A 23,476-nucleotide genomic window follows, 5' to 3' on the forward strand; every position below is an offset into this window, starting at 1 on the left:
TACGTGTTTTAACAGAGAGTTAAATGTAAAAGTGTGATCTGTTGTTGAGCCTTTTCTTAATACAGCTTGTCTTTCAGTAAAACTTTCAGTGCTCTCTAAGAATAAAGTCAGTCCAGAGCTGTGATTCAGTCTAGATGTGAAGAATTTACTTAGACACACAGAGCAAAATAAAGGAGCTGCAGTTCTCAGGAGTGGCCACTGATCCCTATTTTTTACAACTGATCCAACTGATTATTGTTCGAGAATGTTTCCATTTTCTGAAACTTTGATACGTAAAATAACGTACCTTTGACCCTGTCAGCAGTATGTGTGATTTAGGCATTTACAAGTCCGAAATTACAAGATCTGTGTCATGCCTGTTCTTCTTGAAGTGGTCGCACAAATCCGAAATGGGAGATACCTCGCTGTCACTTTGAGCTCCTCTATTTTCCAGAAAGATTTACAATCTTCGATGGAACGTTTCTCGAATTTTGTCTGCATACTATTTCTATGTCTATTGTGATATCTGAGTTGTTTTATATGCTTTACTTACATTGAGGGGGCGAGGCCTATTATCTATGCATTTATGTTTACTATATGCTTATCTGGGTGCGTGATACTTCCCTCTTGTGAATATACACTATTTTCGAAACCAGATTTTACGTTTTCTGCAAGTCGTTCTTTTTTTAGATTTAATGAAACCTTTATGATCCCAAAAGTAATTTCGTCTGTTTTAATAAAGATATGGCTTTACCCATTAAAACCTCGGTAACTATATTTACATCACAAATGTTATTGGTCATACTGAATTTCTGACATAATGATTCAATGTGTGTTATATGAATTTAATCTAAATTGTTCGTGTCCAAATGTCAGTCCCACTTTCTTATGCTAACATCTTCATCATTATTCTGACAATCATCAGTTGTTATTTTGACTGTTTATAGGCAGACTCAATTTTATTATTATACCACCATGTACATCTGAATACAAGGGCTAAAGCTAAAAACTCTCGAGTTAACAAAAGGTGATGATATTTTCTAGAGAAGCAAACACCTAGTCTTCAGGACTATTTCTTTAAAGGTAGCATACCCTTCCAGTTATCTTGCCCTGTCCTGTCATATACAATTTACATGTTGTTATTCTTGCGTATTGCTGGCAGTTCGTTTGCATATCCTGGGAGTATCTCGTTATAGGTATCCCTGAATTAGTTAGCTGATTATGCTCACCAGTATACAGTATCGCAGTGAATACATCGGGTACATTGATGGGAGATCGGGCTATTCTTTTTACATGTACATAATCACTACCGCTGGTGTTCAGTGGCGTCTAACAATCACGAACAGATGTATAAACACGCACCATCTGATCCAATAGTTTCATGTCACAAATACAGAATACTGAACAAGCTCCTGTGCAACACCAGTTTGTTTTTAAACGACTGAATAGTTCTGATATCTGAGGAGCGAATGGGAGTCAGATACCAGAACTATTCACGAGTTTCATAAAGTTGATAATACATGGAGTAAGTTTAGTATTCTATTAATTACTTGCCGTTTATAGCCTTTTTTTAAAAACAAATCAATGTCGGGTGTAAAATGGGCAGATATCTACACGATCCCCAGCTTGAACCCAGTGAATTTAACAGTAAAATACTTGAAACACAATAAAAGTTGACTCTATTAATTTAATACCATACAACGGCAATTAAGGGTCCGTTCCACAATGTTATCGTAGCGTTAAGGTGATCGTAAGTCCCATACTTTAGGATAGACTTCCGACTATCGTTACACTACGATCGCTGTGGGGAACGGGGTCCTGCACCACAAAGTTTACAAACACGTCACAAAACCAATGACACAATATGTGAAGTTTTGTTGCAAGATACACCAGCGAAATTACGGCAAGCGTCGTCATCAACAGGGTTGCTGGGGTCATCGAGTGTGCATACGCTCCTCTCAATGTCGATAGATCAGCCCAGGGATGTTGGGAGTTTTCAATATTTGTTTTTGAACCTAGTTCTCGCGGTACATAAGCAAGCGCTTTGGAATTAAACACTGTAATGCCGGCGTATTCATATTTAACAGTGGTATCTGCAACGGGCGAGTAATAATGAGGGTTTCTGTTTTAAGGTTTGGTGTGTATGACAACAGTTGGACGTCTTCCTTCAACCTGGCCCTGGCTGATGACAGTGCAGGAGGAGGTTTCCTCTCCTCCAGTGAGATCGCGTCCATTGTTTCTCCGATGAACTCCACACAGAGCGAGATTGTTGAGAAGTTCCTGCTTAGGTGGAACAAAACAATGACAGCTTGGGACGGTGGAACACTTGCTTCACTTGGTCCTAAAGACGATGTCATTGCCTATAATGTCATCATGTCCAGATTTGAGCAGTTTAAGACTGACACAGAAAATGCAAAAGAAGTAAGTCGGAAAGTTAATATAAGCAATCTTAGTTGAGATTATTTCAGTTGGAGCTTAGAAAGGACAAGTGTAGTAGCTTTTTCATATTTGTTCATGTGCGTTTTAGTCATTTTCAATGCGGGTTGGGAAGGTGGAGTGACATGTCATCACATTGTTCTATTCATGAGCTCAAAATGAAATAACGTCACCCGTGCTTCATGTCATCTCGAACGTATAATGGGTCGGGGTGGTGAGGGCTTACACCACTCATTCAAGAGGGACATATAATCCATAATTCTTCCATGACTTTGGAAAGAAATTTTGATCGGTCAGAGGTTTCAAATCATAATAATCACCTCTGATCGAAGCAGCTGATTTGACGCGCCATCCTAAGAGGAGCTAGTGTTTAAAGAATAGTACATCCCACACATTGATGATAGGTAATTGAATACACATTGTTTGGGTATGTACATTGACACACGTATCATCGGTGTTTCGTAATGTCACATTGACAAGGGGGCACGGGTGGCCCAGTCGTCTGAGGCGCCACGATTCGCTGTGCAGAGTTGCGTCCTTTGGGCACGCCAGAAACCTATGATTGTGGGTTCGAATCCCATTTCGCCCCAATTATGTTTCTAGGTTTGTCAGCACCATACCCGTGCTGGTGGGTTGGGTTTCACCGAAGTGGTAAACGTCTGAGACCTGCATCACTTCGGGTTTTCCTCCCACATTAAGCTGACACGCTGGAATACTGTTAAACGGCGTTAAACCCAGCTCACTCACACTAACACTCACATTGACAAGTTATTAAACCAGTGTCATCAGAAGATGTAGCATTGAGATAAACATAAGTTTCGGCATCTCATGCTTGTCGAGGCGACTAACGGGTTCGGGTGACAGTTGTCTCAGGATAAATAAAACTGATTTAAGCAACTAATATCATCATCATGAATCTTCTTTTTCACATATATATATTTGCGTCATGTTTTATCACTGTAGAGAGGATTTGACTCCATATTTGACGATTTTGGAAATGCAATCAATGCCTATCAAGAAAGCGAAAAAAAGGTAAATAAATGTCTATTAAATGATTTTGTATTCTTGTGCATTGGGTATTGAACTTCAACCAAACATTTCAAAAGATGACATGATAGTTTCCAAGACCATTACATTGAACTTAGTATTTACATTAATATGATAATAACCTTTTTAGGTATAGTCAGGTCATTGATATAAAAGGTCCCTCATGTCAGCTAAAACATTGAGAAGTATAATGCTTGCTTTTTTAGAAACAGTCCTATCACCCTGAAAACCCTGTTGCCGCTTGTAATGTACTTACTGGTACAAGTTCCTAATTACGCATGTGAACATCTTGGAATAGTACTGGAATAAGAGATTTCTAACGTGTTTCACCCCTTTGTTGCTTTTTCCATTCCCTAACTACATGTAGATCATTCAGTGCAGACCACGTTTGGTTCTAATGTTCAACTGAAAATCCATGTATTCTCTTTTCAGAGTGGCAGTGATGATGGAGTGTGTGCAAAGGTTCGAGTACGTATTGTGCAAGATCTGGTTCTCACACGAGATGCATTCACTGCTCGATTAGAGATAGAGAATGGTGAACAATCAGCCCTGGATAGCATTCGGGTCACCGTAAACATCAGGGCCACGTATGGCGATGAAACATCTACAAATGACAAATTTTCAATTGGTAAGTATTTCTGTCGGACATACTAAGTCCTAACGCAATCATATAGTATGAAACGTAAAGCGTGTAATGTTGTTCTTCAAGTCGTGTATGATTCAGGTTTAAGCAATTTGCAGGATTGTATGATTCTTTCCTCAGGAACCCCAACTCTGGTGGGCCTTACTGGAGTTGATGGAACTGGCAGGCTAGAGACAGATATGTCAGGTACAGCAGAGTGGCTTATCATACCCTACTCCAAGGCGGCAGTCAAGGAGGACACTCTGTATGATGTCGGCGGGACGCTCTCTTACACAGTCGATGGTTCGAATTTCTCCATCCCTCTCCTACCAGACATAATTACAGTAAAACCAAATCCCAGCCTCACTGTCAACTACTTCCAGGAGAAGTATGTGCAGGGGGATGACCCAATGACTTCAGAGGTGGTTGAGCCAGTTGTTCCCTTCACACTTGCAGTCATGGTCTCCAATGGGGCATATGGCGTAGCACGCCAGCTGAAGATCACCTCTGCACAGCCGGAGATAATTGAAAATGAAAAGGGATTGTTGGTCGCTTTCAAGATAATTGGAACGCAGTTGGATACACATCCTGTCAGTCCTTCCCTGTCTATAGACTTTGGGGATATTGAGTCCTTTGAAACCAAGACAGCTCGCTGGCTTCTAACATCTACCCTCAGGGGGAAATTTTACAACTACACAGCTACCTTTGAGAACATTAACCCCCTTGGTGATCCTCAGTTATCCATTATGGAAGACCTTGGATATCACGAGTTGGTCCATATGGTGAGACTCGAGTCTCCAAATGACACCAGAGACGACTTTCTGGTTAATGATATAATCGATGAGGGCGAAATGCCTGATGCCGTTTTTGACAGTTCAAATGGATTTTACTCAATTCCCGTAAGTTCTTCAAATGTCACGACCTTCACTTTAGGTAGAACCGAGACAGTGGGGACTAGGTCATATGCTTACGTTGACCTGACTGTTATGATGTCAAGGAATTCCTTCACAAACTATACCTACACTCGCCTGGTGAACAATCTGACAAGAGATAGCGCGACTGAAACACTCTTGGGGGTAAACAGAGATGATGGGAAGAAGATTTTGGTTGGACCTAATGCCTGGCAGACATCCTACTACCATGATAAGTTTTACTTGCACATATTTGACTTTCACAAGAACATTACTGAAACAACTAATATCTCTTACTCACTGGTATTTGGACCTAAAAATATGCACAAGCCAACATTTACGAGGAGTATTTACGAGATATTCGTTGGGTTTGATCAACTGCCAGGTCCTATTTTTGAACTTCAAGCTACGGATAAGGACCCGAATACGCAACTACGCTACAGTCTTGATGGGTCTTCTGTTTTCACAATACATGAACTGACTGGAGAAGTCAGAAGCCTTGAACCACTCACAAATACACTGCATGAGCTGACTGTGACAGTAACAGATGATGGCATCCCTTCCTTGAGTAGTTCAGTCAAAGTTGTGGTGAAGGTTGGTGACGACAGCTCGTCGTCCTCAATATCAAGTACAGTTTCAACGTCTACTGACAAATCTTCAGTCACAGGGGTTTCAACCCAAAGATCAACCTCCATGGTTTCAGGAGAAACATCAGCTGTGACTGTACCCGTTAGCGTTTCATCCACCACCGTCACTGCTACGTCCACAACAAAAGGTTCTGTTATAAACAGCACAAGTGTTGTAGACGCAACCTCTGTAACTACGGCCTCATCATCCACGTCCAATGAAACTTCAACAGGTACTGACCTAAACGGCACAATTGTTTCAAGCTCAACCTCTGTGTTTGCTTCACCTGGTACTACAGTGTCAACATCTAGTGTGTTTGCTTCACCTGGTACTACAGTGTCAACATCTAGTGTGTTTGCTTCACCTGGTACTACGGTGTCAACATCTAGTGTGTTTGCTTCACCTGGTACTACAGTGTCAACATCTAGTGCGTTTGCTTCACCTGGTACTACAATGTCAACATCTAGTGTGTTTGCTTCACCTGGTACTACAGTGTCAACATCTAGTGTGTTTGCTTCACCTGGTACTACAGTGTCAACATCTAGTGTGTTTGCTTCACCTGGTACTACAGTGTCAACATCTAGTGTGTTTGCTTCACCTGGTACTACGGTGTCAACATCTAGTGTGTTTGCTTCACCTGGTACTACAGTGTCAACATCTAGTGTGTTTGCTTCACCTGATACTACAGTCTCAACATCTAGGTCGACAAACAACCTGTCCCATGTTTGGATGTTGGTGGTACCGGGAATACTGATATGTATGTTACCGTAACATACATGTCACTGTGAATATTCGATTTGTCCCATTTGTATATTCTGTCAAAGGTTCGAGTGAGCTTAGTGAGCATTAGTTTTAAACCTTTACATTTTTAACTTCTTCTCGGAAAACATAACATTTTATTATGTTGACATGTTGAATGAATGATTGCTCCATTCTCTTTAATTGTCATATACATAACATATTTATGTAAGTAGAGATTTTCTGAGAAAGTAGTTGCCAGTTGTGAAAATATTTCTTTGTATACCAGAAGTTCATATTTGCATTCGATTACATAAAGTGCTTTCCATTATAATCAGATTTTATATAACAAGAGTGTATGGCATCTCAGCTCATGCATATGGATACATAATTCACACTAGATCTCTTACTCGCAAACACAATAAATTGGTGTGTCAACTTTTGCATGGAATGCATGCTTTTCTGTAGCAGTTGCGTGTTTGTGACTTGATTCGATATATGTACTACAATGTTGAAAACCAAACTTTACTTGTTTGAAAAATACACTAAAATATTGGTGTCACAGGAACCTTTGTTGTTGAGTATCATACATATTACGAATAGAGGGCACAGGTGGCCCAGTCGTCTAAGGCGCTGACGATTCGCTGTGGAGAGTTGCGTCCCTTTGGCACGCTAGAAACCTATGAATGGTTCCCCCCGTTATGTTTCTAGGTTTGTCAGCACCATACCCGTGCTCGTGGGTTTCACTGAAGTGGTAAACGTCTGAGACCTGCATCACTTCGGGCTTTCCTCCCACATTAAGCTGACATGCCGCGATATAACTGTAATACTGTTCAAAGCGGCGTTAAACCCAACACACTCACTCACTATCACGAATAGGTTTCCTTTTGTCAAGATTATGTAAAGAAATGATTGTTAGTTGTTGTTTTTTCAAAACTATATCACTGTGACAATGTACGATAGTGTACACAGTGCAATTATAGTATCATCTTTTCTACATGTGTAACAATTTAATCATACATAGAATATCTGTCAACCTATTAATATTGAATATATTCATTCACATGTCAAACTATGTTTTATATGAATAAAGTTGTTTTTGTAGAATATTCCCTCCTACTGTCTCAGTGAATGTATTGTTGTTCTAAGACGCCATCGGCAATATTCCAGCTAAATCTGGTGATTCTTCATGAGCCTGGACGTGGCGACCAATGGTTGATAATTTGAGTAACAATATACTGGACAAGGTGACAGCCACCTCACACAGTTTAACCCCCCGAGCCCCCAGTCGGCTTTACAGAATATTCATAATGTACGAATTCTATACCGGTTTCCATACACAAGTTTGTTTGTTTTTGACCGCCCGTGAATAATCAAATCCGGTCCATACAACCAGTGATTGGGTCGTGAATATAACGGGTTCACATTTCTCAACACAGTCTGCATGCTCATTACAAAGCAGTATCATGGCACGTCGTCGAGTGGCTGAAGCGTTAAGATGGCAGATTATTGGAATGAAAAATGCAGGAATATAATGAAGGGATATTGGACGCCAACGTCAATTTCAAGATAAGTACAGAAATACCGAAGTTAAGGACAGGCGACACCGAGGTCAGCCCCACAAGACATCCAGGAGAGACGAAGCAGCATTATTGAGGCTCATCAGACGACCTGCCGTGCGATGGCGGCATGCAAACATATCTGAGAAATGATCGATGGACCAGAAATTCCAGTGACACGACAAGAACGATAACCCTTTAATCAGAGTTTATCACTGGATACAATCAAACACTGTGTGTGTGTATATCAATAAACATTGCTCGCATATATTAGGGCCACTGCTGCTCCGTTAGCAAAAACATGGAGTGGTCACCCTACAGAAAAAGAAGCAAGCCTTCAAGTTTAAGATTTAGTCCTAATCAGCATGCCAATATTATGACGCCACTTCGCTCATTGTGACGCGAATATACGATATATGGCTCAATCGGAGATAGAAAAGCCCCATATTTGAAGCTCTCTGCTGTCATTAAAATTTGAAACAACTTTAGTACTTTCGAGTTTCGAGTTTCGAGTTTCGAGAAGGAAATGCTACATAATACGTATTGTCCTTCAAAGAAAGGATTGAAGAACGAGTTAACCCTACACAGATTCATCACAAATTAAACCTATTGCTCTGACGTAATATTTTGAATTCGAGTCGTCATGAAATATGGCTGACGTTGTACCATAATGGTCTTAAGATTGGAGCAATGTGACGTTATATCACATATCACAAATCAGCATTGAAAATGTTAAACATGCACATGAACAAATATAAAAAAGTTACTACGCCCGTCTTTTCTAACCTTATGATATTTTTACAAGCTATAACAATACTTTTTTAACCTTTAAGTTCAAATAGTTGCTTGTACTATCTTTTGAGTGTTTATAACCGACGTCAGTGACATTTCACCGATGAGTAGAACACCAAAGTTATGACATAGACGTTAAGATCATATTGTTAAGCGGAATTCATGGTAATTAGATAATGCTATAAGTGGGTGGGTACTGGTTTAACGCCGCGTTTCCAGGTATGTAACCGCCTCAGCTTGACGTGGATGGAAAGCAGGTGTTAGACGTTTACTAATTTGGTGACACCAACGAGCGCGGGTATATATTGTGCTTTCAGATCTAGAAACATATTCAAGGCGAACCGGGATTCTACAAAAACAACATGTAATAAAAGACAGCACAATTATTGCTTTCTTGACAATTGTCAACTGAATAATTAAAGGGGTCACGCCATTTTAATAATAGTATGGGGGATAGGGAGGTGTGAGATGTGGTAGTATGTGTGTGAATGTGCGTACGTGCATTGTGGACAATTACCACACCATTAATTCTTTGCTATAATACTAACGGGTACATTGGTACATGCCAAATGTTCAGAATAATTCTTTTGTTGCTCACGTTGTTGGTATTGTGTCCATTGATGTATTGAGTGAGATGAGTTCTCATTTTCAGAATGCCTTAGTATATTCAGAAACGAGCGTGAAGATGGTGAAATAGCTTACATATAATACATTTTGGGTTGAATATTTTTCTGTAGGTTTTCTAAAAGTATTACGTTTTATTATACTATATTCTAAACGTGAGTATGAACGTTACAGTTAACAGAGAACCAGGCGGTTAGAAAGAATTGTGATGCAGATAAACAAGGCAAATAAAATAGTGTAGATATTACACTGATAAGTAGTTAAACAGACAAAACAAAGAAAATGATATGTATGTTTTTATTACGCTATAAGTGGTGAAATATCATACTAATTTGAAAATACTTAACTTTAAAAATTAAAATAAGTCCCGCGATACGACATTATTTGGGACTCCCGGAACTTCGTTTTTGGAATGCAATAAGCGTCAAAAATCATTCGTTGTACCGGAAATGTGCACAGCAATTGGTCACCACGCTACCTGAACTGGTAGTGCAAGGCGGCTAAATTTACCAGTTGGTCACAATCGGTTATTTTGTTAATGGGCTTTTACCCCAACAGCACGGGACGTTGGTCAAAATAGACAATGTACGAGGGGCGTTCAATAAGTTTTGCAACTTCAATGTAAGACCGCAGAATATCTTCTTGCACTTTTATTTTTCAATATAATCTCCATTCACCTCAATACACTTATCCTATCGCTAGTGGCTACGCCTGGGGCTGTACAGTTAAATCACCCACCCTACATCCCCCAGTGACTATTTCCTGTTCCGGCAAATGAAATCTGCCCTACCTGGAAGACGCTACCAGGATGACGAGGACCTAAAGGCTGCCACAGAGACGTGGTTAGAGGGCCAATCTGCGGATTTCTAAAAAACGTGGTATTAAAAACTTGAAGGACAAATGGAATAAGTGTATTGAGGTGAATGGATATTATTTTATATCATATAACGTTTGACCGGATATGAGGCGACCAGATTGGGCAACCTGTTTGCCGTGGGTTGCGCCCCTGTGTCGATGGAGGAAGGTAGTCTGGTGGTTGAGGACACTGGTTCCAGGAATGGCGTTCCTTTGCCCAATACACCACTTTGACCCTGACTTCACCTAGACGGGTGGTAGAATGGGCCCGATTCTATCAATCGGCTGGTCACGCCAAGCCCTGTGCATTCTATTTTCATTTCGCACAAAGTTGTTATATTCAATTGTTTATATTTTGGGTCTTGGTCAAACTGTTAAATGTATGTCTGTACCCGTTGGCTGTAAATGAATAAGAACTATTGCCTGGAGTAAAAAAATGCCCAGAAGGCGGTGGCCCATGGGCCAATGTGGTGGATCTATTGATCTTGCATTGATATTTCTGGTTGATATAGCAACCTCTGTATTTTAGTAAAACATTGTTAATGATGTCTTCTCGCCAGAGCAACATTTGAACGTAAGGTATTCTCGCCAAATCGATATGCGGCATGGCTTTGAAGACGTGGCTCTTGTTATGAAGAAATAAAGTATTAATGTCTAAGCGACACGATTGTAACTTTTTACAATGCCTCTTCTGTTCAGTGAAATGTGTTCACTGATAACAGTAAACAGGTATTGATTACATTAATCATTGTGAGTTTATGTTTTATTGATTGATTTCCTCACAGTTAGTTCTGTTCGCCAATAAATAGATATGCTTTAGTTAAGTTAGTTTAGTTCAATTATACATGATAGAAGCATTATAAACTTGCATCACTTACAAAATGTCAAAGGCACAGTTACATGTCAAGTTGATTCTACCACGCAGAGGAGGTCGCATCCTTTGTCTGTGATTCATTTTCAGGTGGAACAAGACCGATTCCTTGTAATCCTGGCAGTGTCCAGAGAAGTCGGGCTCGAATTTCGCCGAAGGAAAGAACACATTCATTATCCAGTCCGACTTGTCACATGAAGGTGAAGCAGACTTTGGATAGAATCAAGAAAAAGGCAGCAGCTGAGACGGCTGTCCTTCCACAGATGCCAGTAGACAAGGTTAGTATTTTGAAATTTAAAGTAGAATGTAGAAATATACCACTCAAAGTTTGCTAAGGATCACCACTTGAAAAGGTAATGCGTCCAATTGTGTGCATCTGTTGAAATAGCCAAAGACCAAATATTGCGTGAAGACATGTTTGATGAAAGTCCGTTGTCATGTGACACAATACCAACAAACAACACGTGACCAATAATCAGTCAGATTCCCCGTTAAAATGAGAGTATCTGACCAAAACTGCAACGTAAAAAAGTCATGAAAACAAATTCATTGTCCAACATCAAACAACTCTCAGTAGCACATTGTAGCACCTGCATACGGTCTCACGTACACATCCAGGATGTCATCCCTGCAGCGCACACCTGTTATCGTGCCCTGTTGTAGGACATGGAGATCGGTTCTTCCAGCTCTACTGATTCCACCTCAAATCACGATTGTGCCTTCACAGCGGTCATGTTCGTCTACGCTCGAATACTGAACTAGTTCCTTGTCTACATCACCACACTCGGGTACGACGATCTGTGAAGTCTAGACAGTATCTCGATTCATCAGTGAAACGTACCTGTCTATGATGTCGGAATGCTAATGCGTGACCGTAGACCAGTCTTATAGGGACGATAACGCACTGTTTATTGACGTTTCGCAGGTCATTTCTGAGTGTGGCAGCAATCACGTGGTAACGTCTTGCTGCAATCAGGAGAAATCTGCCTATCAGCTGTGTGGTGAAACGCATGTTGACCACCTGCACGTCTGGTACCGATTCAATACCCTGCTGATCACACTTTGGCTGACACCAAAGACGTTTGCAACGTAACGTTGTGTTGATCCAGTTTGCACAGTTCTGATGCTATTCTGAACCTTTATACTTTTTTCTATGCGATGTTATATTCCTCTTGGCCGAGTTACTTGTGTATGCACCTACTTTAGTGTTTAGAACACTGTCTTCTTACTTGAAATAATGTTACCAAATATCAAAATTCCATATTAAAAGTGTTAAGTACTACTATAATTTCATGCTGGAAGCAGATGTACTGAATGACGCCATGATCCACAATTAGGTTGTCAAGCTTTGTTTCCTTGTTTGTCTATAGCCTGTTTTAGTTCTAATTGATACCACCTAACCTATTGAAAAATGATGATTTTAATCTGCTTTTTTGTAAACTGTTATATCAAAATTATTTTTGAACTGTCCTTTTTCGACAAAGTTTAAGAAGATCAGATCGCATGCGGCTGCAACATTGGTAATCCGACGTAAAAGTTTAACTCCCTCACTCACATATAAAAGAGAAATTGTCAGTCTTACATTCAAAATTTGGAAGTTTGCACTTATCAGTTGGGTTTTACGTTGCTTTTAGGAACATTCCAGCTTAGTCACAGCAAGAACACCAGAAATAGGCTCACACGTTGTAACCACACGGAGAATTGATCCCAGGCCTTTGGCATGGTGAGAGAACGCGTTAAGCACTCGGCTATCCCGACACCCCTTGAAATGTTTTAATTGTCAATAATAAAAACGGCGAAGTATGGGACAGGCGCTTCTTTATCAGTAAGAATTACGAAAGGGATGATATGGGTGCCCACTCAGTTGGAAACATTTCTGTTGATGCCCGATCTAACTCGTGTCGATTATTTCTCTTCTCACCCTACAACATAAATCAATCTTCCAAAGGGTACATTAAATACCATAATTTGATATGCCATGTTTTAAAAAGGGTTTTGTGCAGTGTGTTTAAGCTGTAAACCTAGATTAGAATTCTGGGGCAGTTAACAAAATAAGGCAAGTTTTGCAATTGAGATATATAGCTTATGCTTTTAGAAAATCTCAACATGAAAAAGAAGCACCTTATGTGTTTTAATGGTCTAAAATGTTCTCGTATGTTCTTGAAAACAGTTAGGTGGTAGTTAGTGCCCTTGTTAGAAAATGCGTTTAATGTGAGACAGTGATTCTAAAGTAGGGACAAGTATGATGGCTTTTTACCTCATTATCCTTCCCTATATCCTATTTCGAATATCAGTATAATTATGGTCATGAATTTATAATAATAATTCCACATTTCGTCTCATATTGCATGAATAAAGTAAAGGTTAATGGCTTTAGTTTCTCACAGTGTATATATTCGTTCGATTTATGCCCACTTGTGATAAAATTTATGTCCCGTATAAATGATGTTTCGCAATTGTAGTCTCCCATATATCTGTTATTTGTTGAAAATCGATGTACCTCTCAACTTGCTTTTTCGGTTATAGTTACAACACACCAAGACGAGTTGTTTGGGCAGTAAGAGCACGGTTTGGCTTGGCATTTGATTGACGGACAAAAGGACCGAGCGGCGGAGCCCATCGAGTAGTTGGGTGTGTTGTAAGAGACTTGTAGCACGGGTTGCGACGGTCATTCCAAAATTGCACGAGTTTGTGTAAAATTTAGTGACGTATGATATGCCGTTAAATATGACGTCACATGCTTTCTGCCTGCGAACCGTTTTTAACTTTTAATCTTATTGTTAAATCAAGTGTTAACTTTGGAATTTTCAAAAGCACATTAGAAATTTCAACTATTAATTTTCCGAATTTAGCAAAATGCGTTCTGTGTCCAGTTGGTTTTATGTTTGACAGGTAAATTTTAATCTTTTAATAAAGTTATAAACATTTCTATTGTTTTTGTTGTTGTTTATTTACGTTATTACTCTTGAACACTGTGTACAACACTAAAGAAACATTGTTGTAAGTTTGAAATTTCTCAAGCTAGTAGGCGGAGCTTGCTGATCTTGGCATCAGCCAGTGGTAATAATCTTTAACAAACCGTGCTCTTACTACCATGATGCAGCACGGGTAAGATCAAAGGTACCGCTCGCATCCCGTGCTACAATGAAGAGAAACTGCCCATGCGGTCTAGTGGACAGAGCGTCCGTCCCGAAATGGAAAAATCGTTGAAAGATAATTATTTTGTTAGCCTGCCTGGCGCTCGACATTGAGGAGATAACACCAGGACTGGCTGGCTCTGAGACAGTAATGTGTCTCTGGTGACGGATACCATATCAGCGGTTGTTCCTGCAAGGGTAAACGTACTCAAAGTTGGTAAGGAACCATTGTTCATACGTCTCACAATGGTTCTTAGCATACAATGACCTACCTTGACATAGATTCTTATTGAATGACCTGGATACAGATTCCTTATGATTTCTAGTCCTAGGACAACACTAAGTACATGTATCTGTGTCCCTCGGGTGTACCAGATTCATATGGGCATGGGGTCGAATCCCAGATTCAGGTTTTGTTTTGTAGCCTTTCCCGTGCTCAAAAGCTATCAGTTCAGATCTGCATCACTTTGGGCGTTCTCCATCAGTGAACATGTATGTCTCCGCCAGTGAACATGTATGTCTCCATCAGTGAACATGTATGTCTCCATCAGTGAACATGTATGTCTCCGCCAGTGAACATGTATGTCTCCATCAGTGAACATGTATGTCTCCATCAGTGAACATGTATGTCTCCATCAGTGAACATGTATGTCTCCATCAGTGAACATGTATGTCTCCGCCAGTGAACATGTATGTCTCCATCAGTGAACATGTATGTCTCCGCCAGTGAACATGTATGTCTCCGCCAGTGAACATGTATGTCTCCATCAGTGAACATGTATGTCTCCGCCAGTGAACATGTATGTCTCGAAAAATAAAAGGGGGTCTTAATGTTAATGCTATTAATGTTATTACCGGTCGTCAGAAGAAAGATCAGCTTTGAAAAACGGGTTTTAGACCCAGAATCTAACGCTCAACACACCCGAAACACTGCCTGTGACCCCATGCAATCCTTCCTGAATCATTCATTCCCGTGCAGTGCTATCGCTTTCCCTATCGATTAATTAAATACTGCAAATAATTTTACGTACATGTAGTTTGTTGCCCATTCTTGGGCTTACAACATCAAAAAGTACAAATAACAGTATAGGCTTACTTAAATTCTGACTTTGTGAGTAATGATGTAATTATGATCATGCAAACGATCCGAAATACCATTTTCATCATATGAAATACTGGTGGTGGCTGTCACAGATTCAACTGATACCAGGAATAAGTGCCCGGGTTAAGTCGTTCTGATACTCTCCAAGCAAAGTAGGGGATCATGAAACATAAGTGTTTTATCGAACGTCAAGAAGAAATGTCACACTTGAAAAACGATGCAACTCGGCCGTTTTTTTTTACATATGTTTAAAGTGCTTTGAACCAAACTCAATTCTAACATGACGCATAACATGTGAAAGGTAGATCTTGATGCATACAAGTAATACATAGTGGTAATTTTATTCTTTCTTCACTCGTAAGTATATCTCCTTCTTCAGTATCAGGTCTCGACAGCATCGATTTCTCCGTTTCTGTTTGGTTCCAGAGTCTCAGTCAGGCGGTTTCACATCTGGCAGTCGTGATGAATTTTGCTCTGTGTGGACTGTTGGTGCTGCTTGATCTTCTTGAGCTGGCTTCTCTCGGTGAGTTCACCATCTGGTTATCTATTTTCATGGTTGAAAAAGAATAGTTTCCTAATGCCTTACTAACGTTTGGTAAATAGTTTTGAAACAGCTCCATCGGCATTGCGATATTGCGAAGCTCAATAACGTTTTTCTAATAAAGACGTCTCATCTCTTTCTTCACAGAGAAGTTGTAAGAATTACACATTCACATCTTTAATTCATCCTTCATTAAAAGATAATTGTAACTTCATGGAAAGAAACAATATTGAATCTGAAGATTTCGATCATCTAAAAGAATCCATTTTGTTGTTCTATTTTAAAATCCTCACATAGCTGAAACATGTTCCTCCAAGAGTATACGATAAATTATAAAATGCGTTACAAATAACAACCACATAAGACACAATATTCCGGGTTAAAATTGGCCTTCAGCAACCAATGCTTATCGTAAGAGGTGACTGACAGGGTCGGGCGGTCAGGCTTGCTGACTTGGTTAATAGATGACGTCCAGACTCGATTAGTTTACAGGCCGCCGTCATATGTAGCAGGTATACTCTGAGAGCGGCTTTAAACAAACAAATAAAACAAATAATACATATATAAAGTAAGTCCATTGTAGATTCCGACTATATCATAAGATTGTGTTTAGGAATCAGTATAAAATGGCGTTGATATCTGGTATCCGTGGAACAGCGAGCGTATCCTGATCCACCGGTGGCAACCGTTACAAACACTTGCAAAAGCAATTGTTCACCCCCCAAAGACTGTCGTCGAGGCACCTATGTCGAAAACATACAAATATCACAATATTGAACGACACAATATAAATAAGCACACAAACCAAGATTTAAAGAGTCAAAAATACAGTTTAAAAGAATTCAGAATTTTATCAAGATCTGAATGATCCTGTCCACATCCACATTACTTTCGAATCGCTCTGTGCACTCAACGATAGGTATAAACACTTTCCCATAACATTTTGAAAGTATTTAAATTATCATTGAAAGTATTTTTAGAGAGGAAGGATACTTTTATATCATACTTCGGGGAATGTTTTAACAATAAATACTAGTACCTTTAATAAGTGATGCGACATTTCAGTACAAATACTGGTATGATGGCCAAGCACTGACCATAGATAAAACTTACCACAAAGCGTGTTGTGACGGCCATATTGAAAATCGGAGTCGAAGCTCTTGAACAAAACGGCTGGTGAGAATAAGTATATGAAATTTCAGCTTCATTGGTTCAGCCGTTTCTGATCATGAGGAGATGGTGTTAACAGATCGGGCCAAGAATGTATCTGAGAGGAACGGGCGCATTCTCAAAATTCAAAGGTCAAAAGTCAAGGCTAGAATGAAAAACAATTCAGACACAAAACTTGTGTGATGGGTCCGAATACTATACTTCTAAACATTCCCAAATTCTGCACACACGAAACACAAATGGCTGAGTAATTGGTCATTCTAGGTGTTTCAATTTGGCTGCTTTGGTGGCCACATTAAAATTGGGATTCGAACTTCTTGAATAATTCAGGTATGATAACCGCATATAAAACTGTAAACATTTAGCGTTGATTGTTCTGTGATATATGGGAAGATAATATTAGAAATGCATTTTGAGATAATTCCGGGATATGTCAAGGTGCAAGGGCTGAATCAAGGGCATAATCTTGTAAAACGATTGAGAAAAAGTTAAACTACTAACTGCACATGTATCATCTTGAAAATAATGGCCACAAATAGGTTTTTAATATGGCTTCACAACATTTTGAATCCTGTTATCTTTGCTGGGAACGAGCTTAAGAATGCAAGGGTTCCTGTTATTCGGTTTATCGTTGCTGTCAGCTGTATAATTATCAGTGTAGTCCCAATAAAAGACTTCATGCGTCTTCAGGCAATTCTGTTCTCTTCACAAGAATTCTAATTTTAGCAAATCACATTAAAACTGCGAAAGCAGACGACGTGTTTCATTCCTCTATTATCGATAATTGAGCAGTAACATAATTGATCTTTGCAACCGCCAAATTGGTGGCTATACAAACACAGGACTGGTGTTCAAATATGTTTTCTAGCAATTTTTTAAACAAATTGCCTAAAATCTTGAAGAATGTCTGTCAATGAATATTGCAAAGTTTGGAAATAATAAGCCGCTGATTTTTAAATGAATTTTATGTTGATTTTATTTTTTAACTTTACGATTTATCTTCCACGTTTCATACATATTCGATCTTAATTTGATTTTTTAGAAGAAAATAGATCAAAAGTTGAGTCCAATATGGCGACCAACCATATGACATATCCTTAAAAAGTTGATGAATCATGAAATATTTCAAAGTTGTACAAAAGGTACTTTGGAGTAAGATTGGGAAAGATGGATTTTGGGCCGAATAAGTTATTAGTTATCTCCCTTTACAAATTGTCCAATTAGATCCAATTTCTTGTAGCACAAACTCTATCGACCTAAACATTTTCGCAAGAACCAATGCAGTACCTTTCTTCATTTTAGTGAATCATTATCAGTGAAATTTGACCCCTGTTGCTGAAACTACTTAAGACCATAAACTTGGATGTAATTGGAGTAGGTAGAATAAGGGCCCGGTTTGGCCCACTGGGTCTATAATGTGAAATTTTAGAGTTGAGGAAAACTTTGAAATACAAGTGTAAAATTATTCAGACATGTTCAAATTGCAGACGGCGAGTCTTTTTCCTGTCTTTCAATTGCACGTTTTTGACTTCTGACATCGTCAAAAATACAATTATGGCGAAAAGGAAAGTCTAAACATGAGCAAGTCCCAATTTCATTTTTTCACAGTATCCTGAAGCATTATTATTTTCTGGGACAATTTATTGTATTTATGAAGTCCTAAACATACAGATCCCGTGGGGTAAATAAGGCAATTAGCCTTTTTTGTCCTATGGAAAAAGGAGCAATTGCGCTTGATGCGTATGCCCTATGAAACAAAACTGATCCATCAGATAGGGCAAATATTTACAAGAGGACCTCCGATGAAATCGGCAAGAAGTCCTAATTAGTCTTGGAAAGCTATAATAGTGTGTTTTTGTTTTAACGGCGCAATATTCATCAATATTCCGGCTATATGACGGCGACCTATTTACACTTGTGTCTCATAAGACAATCCAGTGATTGATGGTACGTACGTTCCCGTGAAGATCCGAGTTAGAATTGGTCTTCAACAACCAATGCTTTTTGGAGGAGGCGACTTAATGGGATCGGGTGGCCAGGCTTGCTGAGTTTATTGATACAATGTCATGTATTACAATTGCATAGAGGGATGCTCATGACTGGTTTGTCTGATCCATACTCGAATATATAAAGACCACCGTCATGTTTCTGCAATATTTCCGAGTATGGCACTGAACAGGGCAGAGAGATCGAAAGCTTCGGGGTAAGCTGATGCACAAACATATAAGTTGCCAAGTCTGACCGCCGATCCTTTTTAGACAAGCACAGTGCGTAATATAATATTTTAACAGGGAATCTCTCAAAGCTTTGCTTAACGAGATAAGTCTTAAAACGCTTCCATACTTACCTTCCTTTTGGAAAGGTTTTAGTATCCTTTCCAATTCAGTTGAGCGGGGAATCTATTTTATTAATTACAGTGTATATAGATGGTAGGTGGACTAATATTAACATACAAAGTTCCCATCGATTGAGGTATGTTTCCATATACTAATTGCAATAAAATATTCATTTGTAAATAACCAATAGTTCAAGCACACATTAATAAGCATCCTCGCCCATCTTGTTTTCGGTATAGTGCTGACTCAAATCCCTTTGCTCAAATGATTCAGGGTTCAGCACTGCAGGGTACTCAGCTTGCAAACAATTTTTTGAACTTGAAGGGATCTGCAAGCCTCGTCGTCATCTGAACCTGATGTGTTTTAATCATACCACAAAAAAGTCAAAGACGAAAGGTGGGTGACATGATATACGTATTATTTTCCATTGTTACGATAAATTATTACAATGGAAAACCAATAAAAATGTGATTTTAGACACCAAGTACATGATATGGGATTATAGAAGACATCCATTTTTATTACATGTCCAATGTGCTCTTACACTCATAACGTCTATTAGATATTGTTTTGACATTGGGGTTATTTGATATTGAAGATGTAAAATGGATTGTTGGGCGAGGTTTAGAGGATGACAAAGTGCAGGAGGCGGCGTTGAAGTAGTAGGCAGATCATTGATGGAGAAATGTGAAGAGTAAGTGATGAGGTGGTTTTGAGGAGGTGATCCACATACCCATGAGAAGGGGCAAGCTTCTATAAGGTTAACATGGCCAGTTGTGAAAGGGTGCAGTAAAGGAGGTTGAGGACGGGGAATTACGTGAGTGCAGAGTTGAGAAAGGAAAAGGTTGGAGGATTATTAAGAATAGTCTAAAAGGATACAACTATTGCATTGTTTTACTTGGATGCACAAATATACCACATTTGAAAGTAATTTTTGCTTTCCTTCATGTTAGTTCGACCAAAGGGGTACTTGAAAGTACCGTTTGGTAAGGAAAATCTATTCTTCAAACTGTACCAAACAAAGAGATCTTGGTTCAAAGCTTTGGAAAGGTGCAGGGTTGATGGTGGCTCACTTGCAAAGATAGATTCTTCTAGAAAACAGAGGGTCATTCAAAGGATTGATGGATTGAACGGTAGGTAAAACTATCATGGCTTTTGTAATTTATCATCCAAAGCATTACATCTTTCTAAAATCGAGAACACGTGTATATGTTTAATGTATCAGAAAGTGTGACGCATAACGTGTAGTATGATTGTAAAACAAACAAGGCAGGCGGTGACAAGATAGTTACCGGCCGTGTGCAATAAAAGCGATAAATCCCTTTCCATGATCATAGGAAATATGGAATCCATAAAAACTAACTATAACATAAGCATGTGCTATGAAATAGTGATAACAAATATTCGCGAAAAGGCGAACGTATCCTGCCCCGTCACAAACACATGCAATTGCAAGTCAATTGTTTAGCTGTACGAAACCCACGGGAATATTCGGAACAAGTCAAACTAGGAAATAGGATCAGTAATCTACACTTTCTGAGAGCCTCGCGTGAAAATAAATGAGCCGGGTTAGCGGATCATTGGACGGATAATAAATCGAATTTGTTCTCGAAAGTAACAATTAGATGCAGATCTTATTGTTATACTATCCATTTTGCCAGCAGAACCCGTCAAAATGATGGTATCTGACCAAAACTGAATCGTCAAAAAAATCACGAAAACAAATTCACTGTCCAATAAAACACTTTCAGTAGCACGTTTGTGATACACGTGATGCAATCCCAGCCTTGCACCGTCGTCACATGCTCCCGATTAGTGTCTTGATGGTTGTCATGGGAAAATCAAGGGAGACGATTACGCACTCTGAGTAGAAATATTAACGCCAATGGCGGTCCGCAGGTCATTTCTTGGTGTGATGGCAGTCACAAAGTCAGGAGAAATCACACTGCCTGTTGTGTGGTGGAACACTTTCAACCAACTGCATGTCTCTGGGTAACTGATACGACGTCCTTGATGTTGATGGGGCATAAGTGCATTCAGTTGTTGCAATCCTCAGAAGAAAATGGTGGTAGTGATGTGCAGCGTAGACTGCATGCCTCTGTCCGTTCATCGTGAAATTGAGGTCCAAAAGGGGTTACCCAATCATTTTGTACCGGGATAGTTCTTTATTTGTTGGATGACTTTGATCATCAAAATTTATCCTTAGCAAACTTGGAGTAGTATATATTTTGTCTGGTTCAGACTGGGAAACCCTTTGTGATTTATTTTATAGGGGATATTATCAAGATCACTGGTTTAAAAAAACCTTAAACTGGATTTTGTTCGACATACTTGATCGGCGAATCCGTAAATAAAGTTTAAACAACAACAGTCGTAAACAACATTAACTGCCGTTGTAGCGTCCGCCAACCCAACTGTAATAATAGTAGGCAATGAAGCAGTCTAGATTTTAGACAGGTTCGTCTTTCATATCACCGGTGCTCCCTTTCAATTGTTCGTTTCTATCCAAAACATATTTACTGAAACTATCCTAAGTACAGTGCACAAAGTAAAGAGTAAATCATGTGAACCTAAAACGCCAAAGCGAGTGTACGTTATGTATGCGCTCGTGCGTATGAGATGAAGATTGTGAAATAGCATACATTTCAGGTGGCCCTTGGATCGGATTGCGAGATACCCATGACAATGATACATTTTTCTGGAGCGATGGATCCCCTCTTCTCTACACAAAGTGGAGTTTTTTCGAGCCCTCTCACATGTCTAACCATGGTTCTAAAGAAGACTGTGTGAAGCTTCTAAAGGGAGTGTTTGATTATCCATGGAATGATATACGGTGTGAACATAAGCATCCTTTTTTATGTGAACTGTGAATGTGGCTCTACTTTGGCATGACAAAACGGTGACAAGAATATACGAGCTCTCTAGTTATTGAGCAATTGTAAATGGTACTTCAAGTATTTATCAGGTTTTTTTAAATTTCGATTTACATGTTCAAAAGCAGACATTGCAATTACACCTTCATGTGCATGCTAATTGTTAATTGAGTTGTTACATCACGTCTCTTGTTACCTTATTGATTTTGTCAATGAATTTGTTATGACAAAACATTAATGAGGCAAATGACCAAATATTATGTTATCATTTTCAATAACATAACATTTAGACCAGTGTATATGAAGAAGTTTCCGTTTAGGTACGTTTCTATTAAAATAGCCAGTGTAATTATCTGACCAAACACATGTAATTTTTATTTAGAAAGCGACATACTCATTTTGGAACTCAGAAGCTGATATCAATTATGTAATGAAATGTCGTGTAACTGTATTCTACTGTAATTCGGTTATGTGACTACCCTTTCTATTGCTTCCTCTGCTTCTTTGTATGACATAATATTCAGTGTTTGCGGCAATTCGGAGAAACATAAAGTGTTCTTGTTCCACCTTTCCAGCAGGTGACGGTGATATATCAGACATTCATGAACGTATACATTTGTCCAACAGATAAGTGAAAATGGGATAAGTGAAAATATATCGTTGCTGTTGTTGCATTAAGTGGTTAAGAGGTCGCCTTCTGCCTAGGCAATGTCGACTGACCTGTCCCTCTTTGGGTCTCAGGTGTGTGAATAGGGTACACATATCTATTGTGAGTTTGGTATTCACATAATTTCTGTATTTGCATTGATATGAATTCTTTTTTCGTATATTGATATAATTTCATTTTTATCTTTGGCTGCTCTGTTTATATACGTTCAAGTAGCTGTCCATCTCTCAGAAAAAGAGTTAGTTTGGCCTTCGCTATTGCATCTCTTGGCTTTAGATTTTGGCTTTAGACGGATAGCGGATCAAGCTGCAATTTTTCTTGACATTCTAGTTACACGTGAGCAATGGATTCAGCCTGATTGTAAGATGAACAAATCTTGTCATAGTGGTTTGTGTGAGGCGTGAGATGGCAATTTCCACATTCCTTTCATTTGAGTATGAGTATGGCTTTTGGTGGATCAAGGTTTGAATTTTGTATAGCCATCTGCCGATCTTACTTGCGAACCACTGTGCTTGCCATCTTTGGGCTATAGAAGCTTTGATTTTGCCTGTTATCTCTAGTTCACTAAAGGGAATAGACTGTATCTCCG

At 39.2% G+C, this 23,476-nt stretch overlaps 2 protein-coding genes across 2 annotated transcripts in view; both read left to right on the forward strand.

Moving 5' to 3' along the window:
• Positions 1-7,418, forward strand: part of LOC139453245 (uncharacterized) — a 92,773-nt gene extending 85,355 nt beyond the window's left edge. Inside the window, exons 31-34 of the mRNA XM_071234871.1 lie at positions 2,112-2,400; positions 3,379-3,447; positions 3,895-4,090; positions 4,226-7,418. Of these exons, the coding sequence (XP_071090972.1) occupies positions 2,112-2,400; positions 3,379-3,447; positions 3,895-4,090; positions 4,226-6,393 (2,722 nt within the window). The 3' untranslated portion in view covers positions 6,394-7,418. The remainder of the gene's footprint in view (positions 1-2,111; positions 2,401-3,378; positions 3,448-3,894; positions 4,091-4,225) is intronic.
• Positions 7,419-15,762: 8,344 nt separating this feature from the next.
• On the forward strand, positions 15,763-22,217 carry LOC139452757 (C-type lectin BML-2-like). Its single transcript, XM_071234351.1, has 4 exons — positions 15,763-15,823; positions 19,621-19,743; positions 20,301-20,480; positions 21,997-22,217. The coding sequence occupies exons 1-4, from the start codon at positions 15,763-15,765 to the stop codon at positions 22,215-22,217; spliced, it is 585 nt and encodes a 194-aa protein (XP_071090452.1).
• Positions 22,218-23,476: the final 1,259 nt, after the last annotated feature.

This window comes from Haliotis cracherodii, unplaced genomic scaffold (assembly GCF_022045235.1).
Source record: "Haliotis cracherodii isolate W230 unplaced genomic scaffold, xgHalCrac1.p SCAF_9, whole genome shotgun sequence".
Lineage (NCBI taxonomy): Eukaryota > Metazoa > Mollusca > Gastropoda > Lepetellida > Haliotidae > Haliotis > Haliotis cracherodii.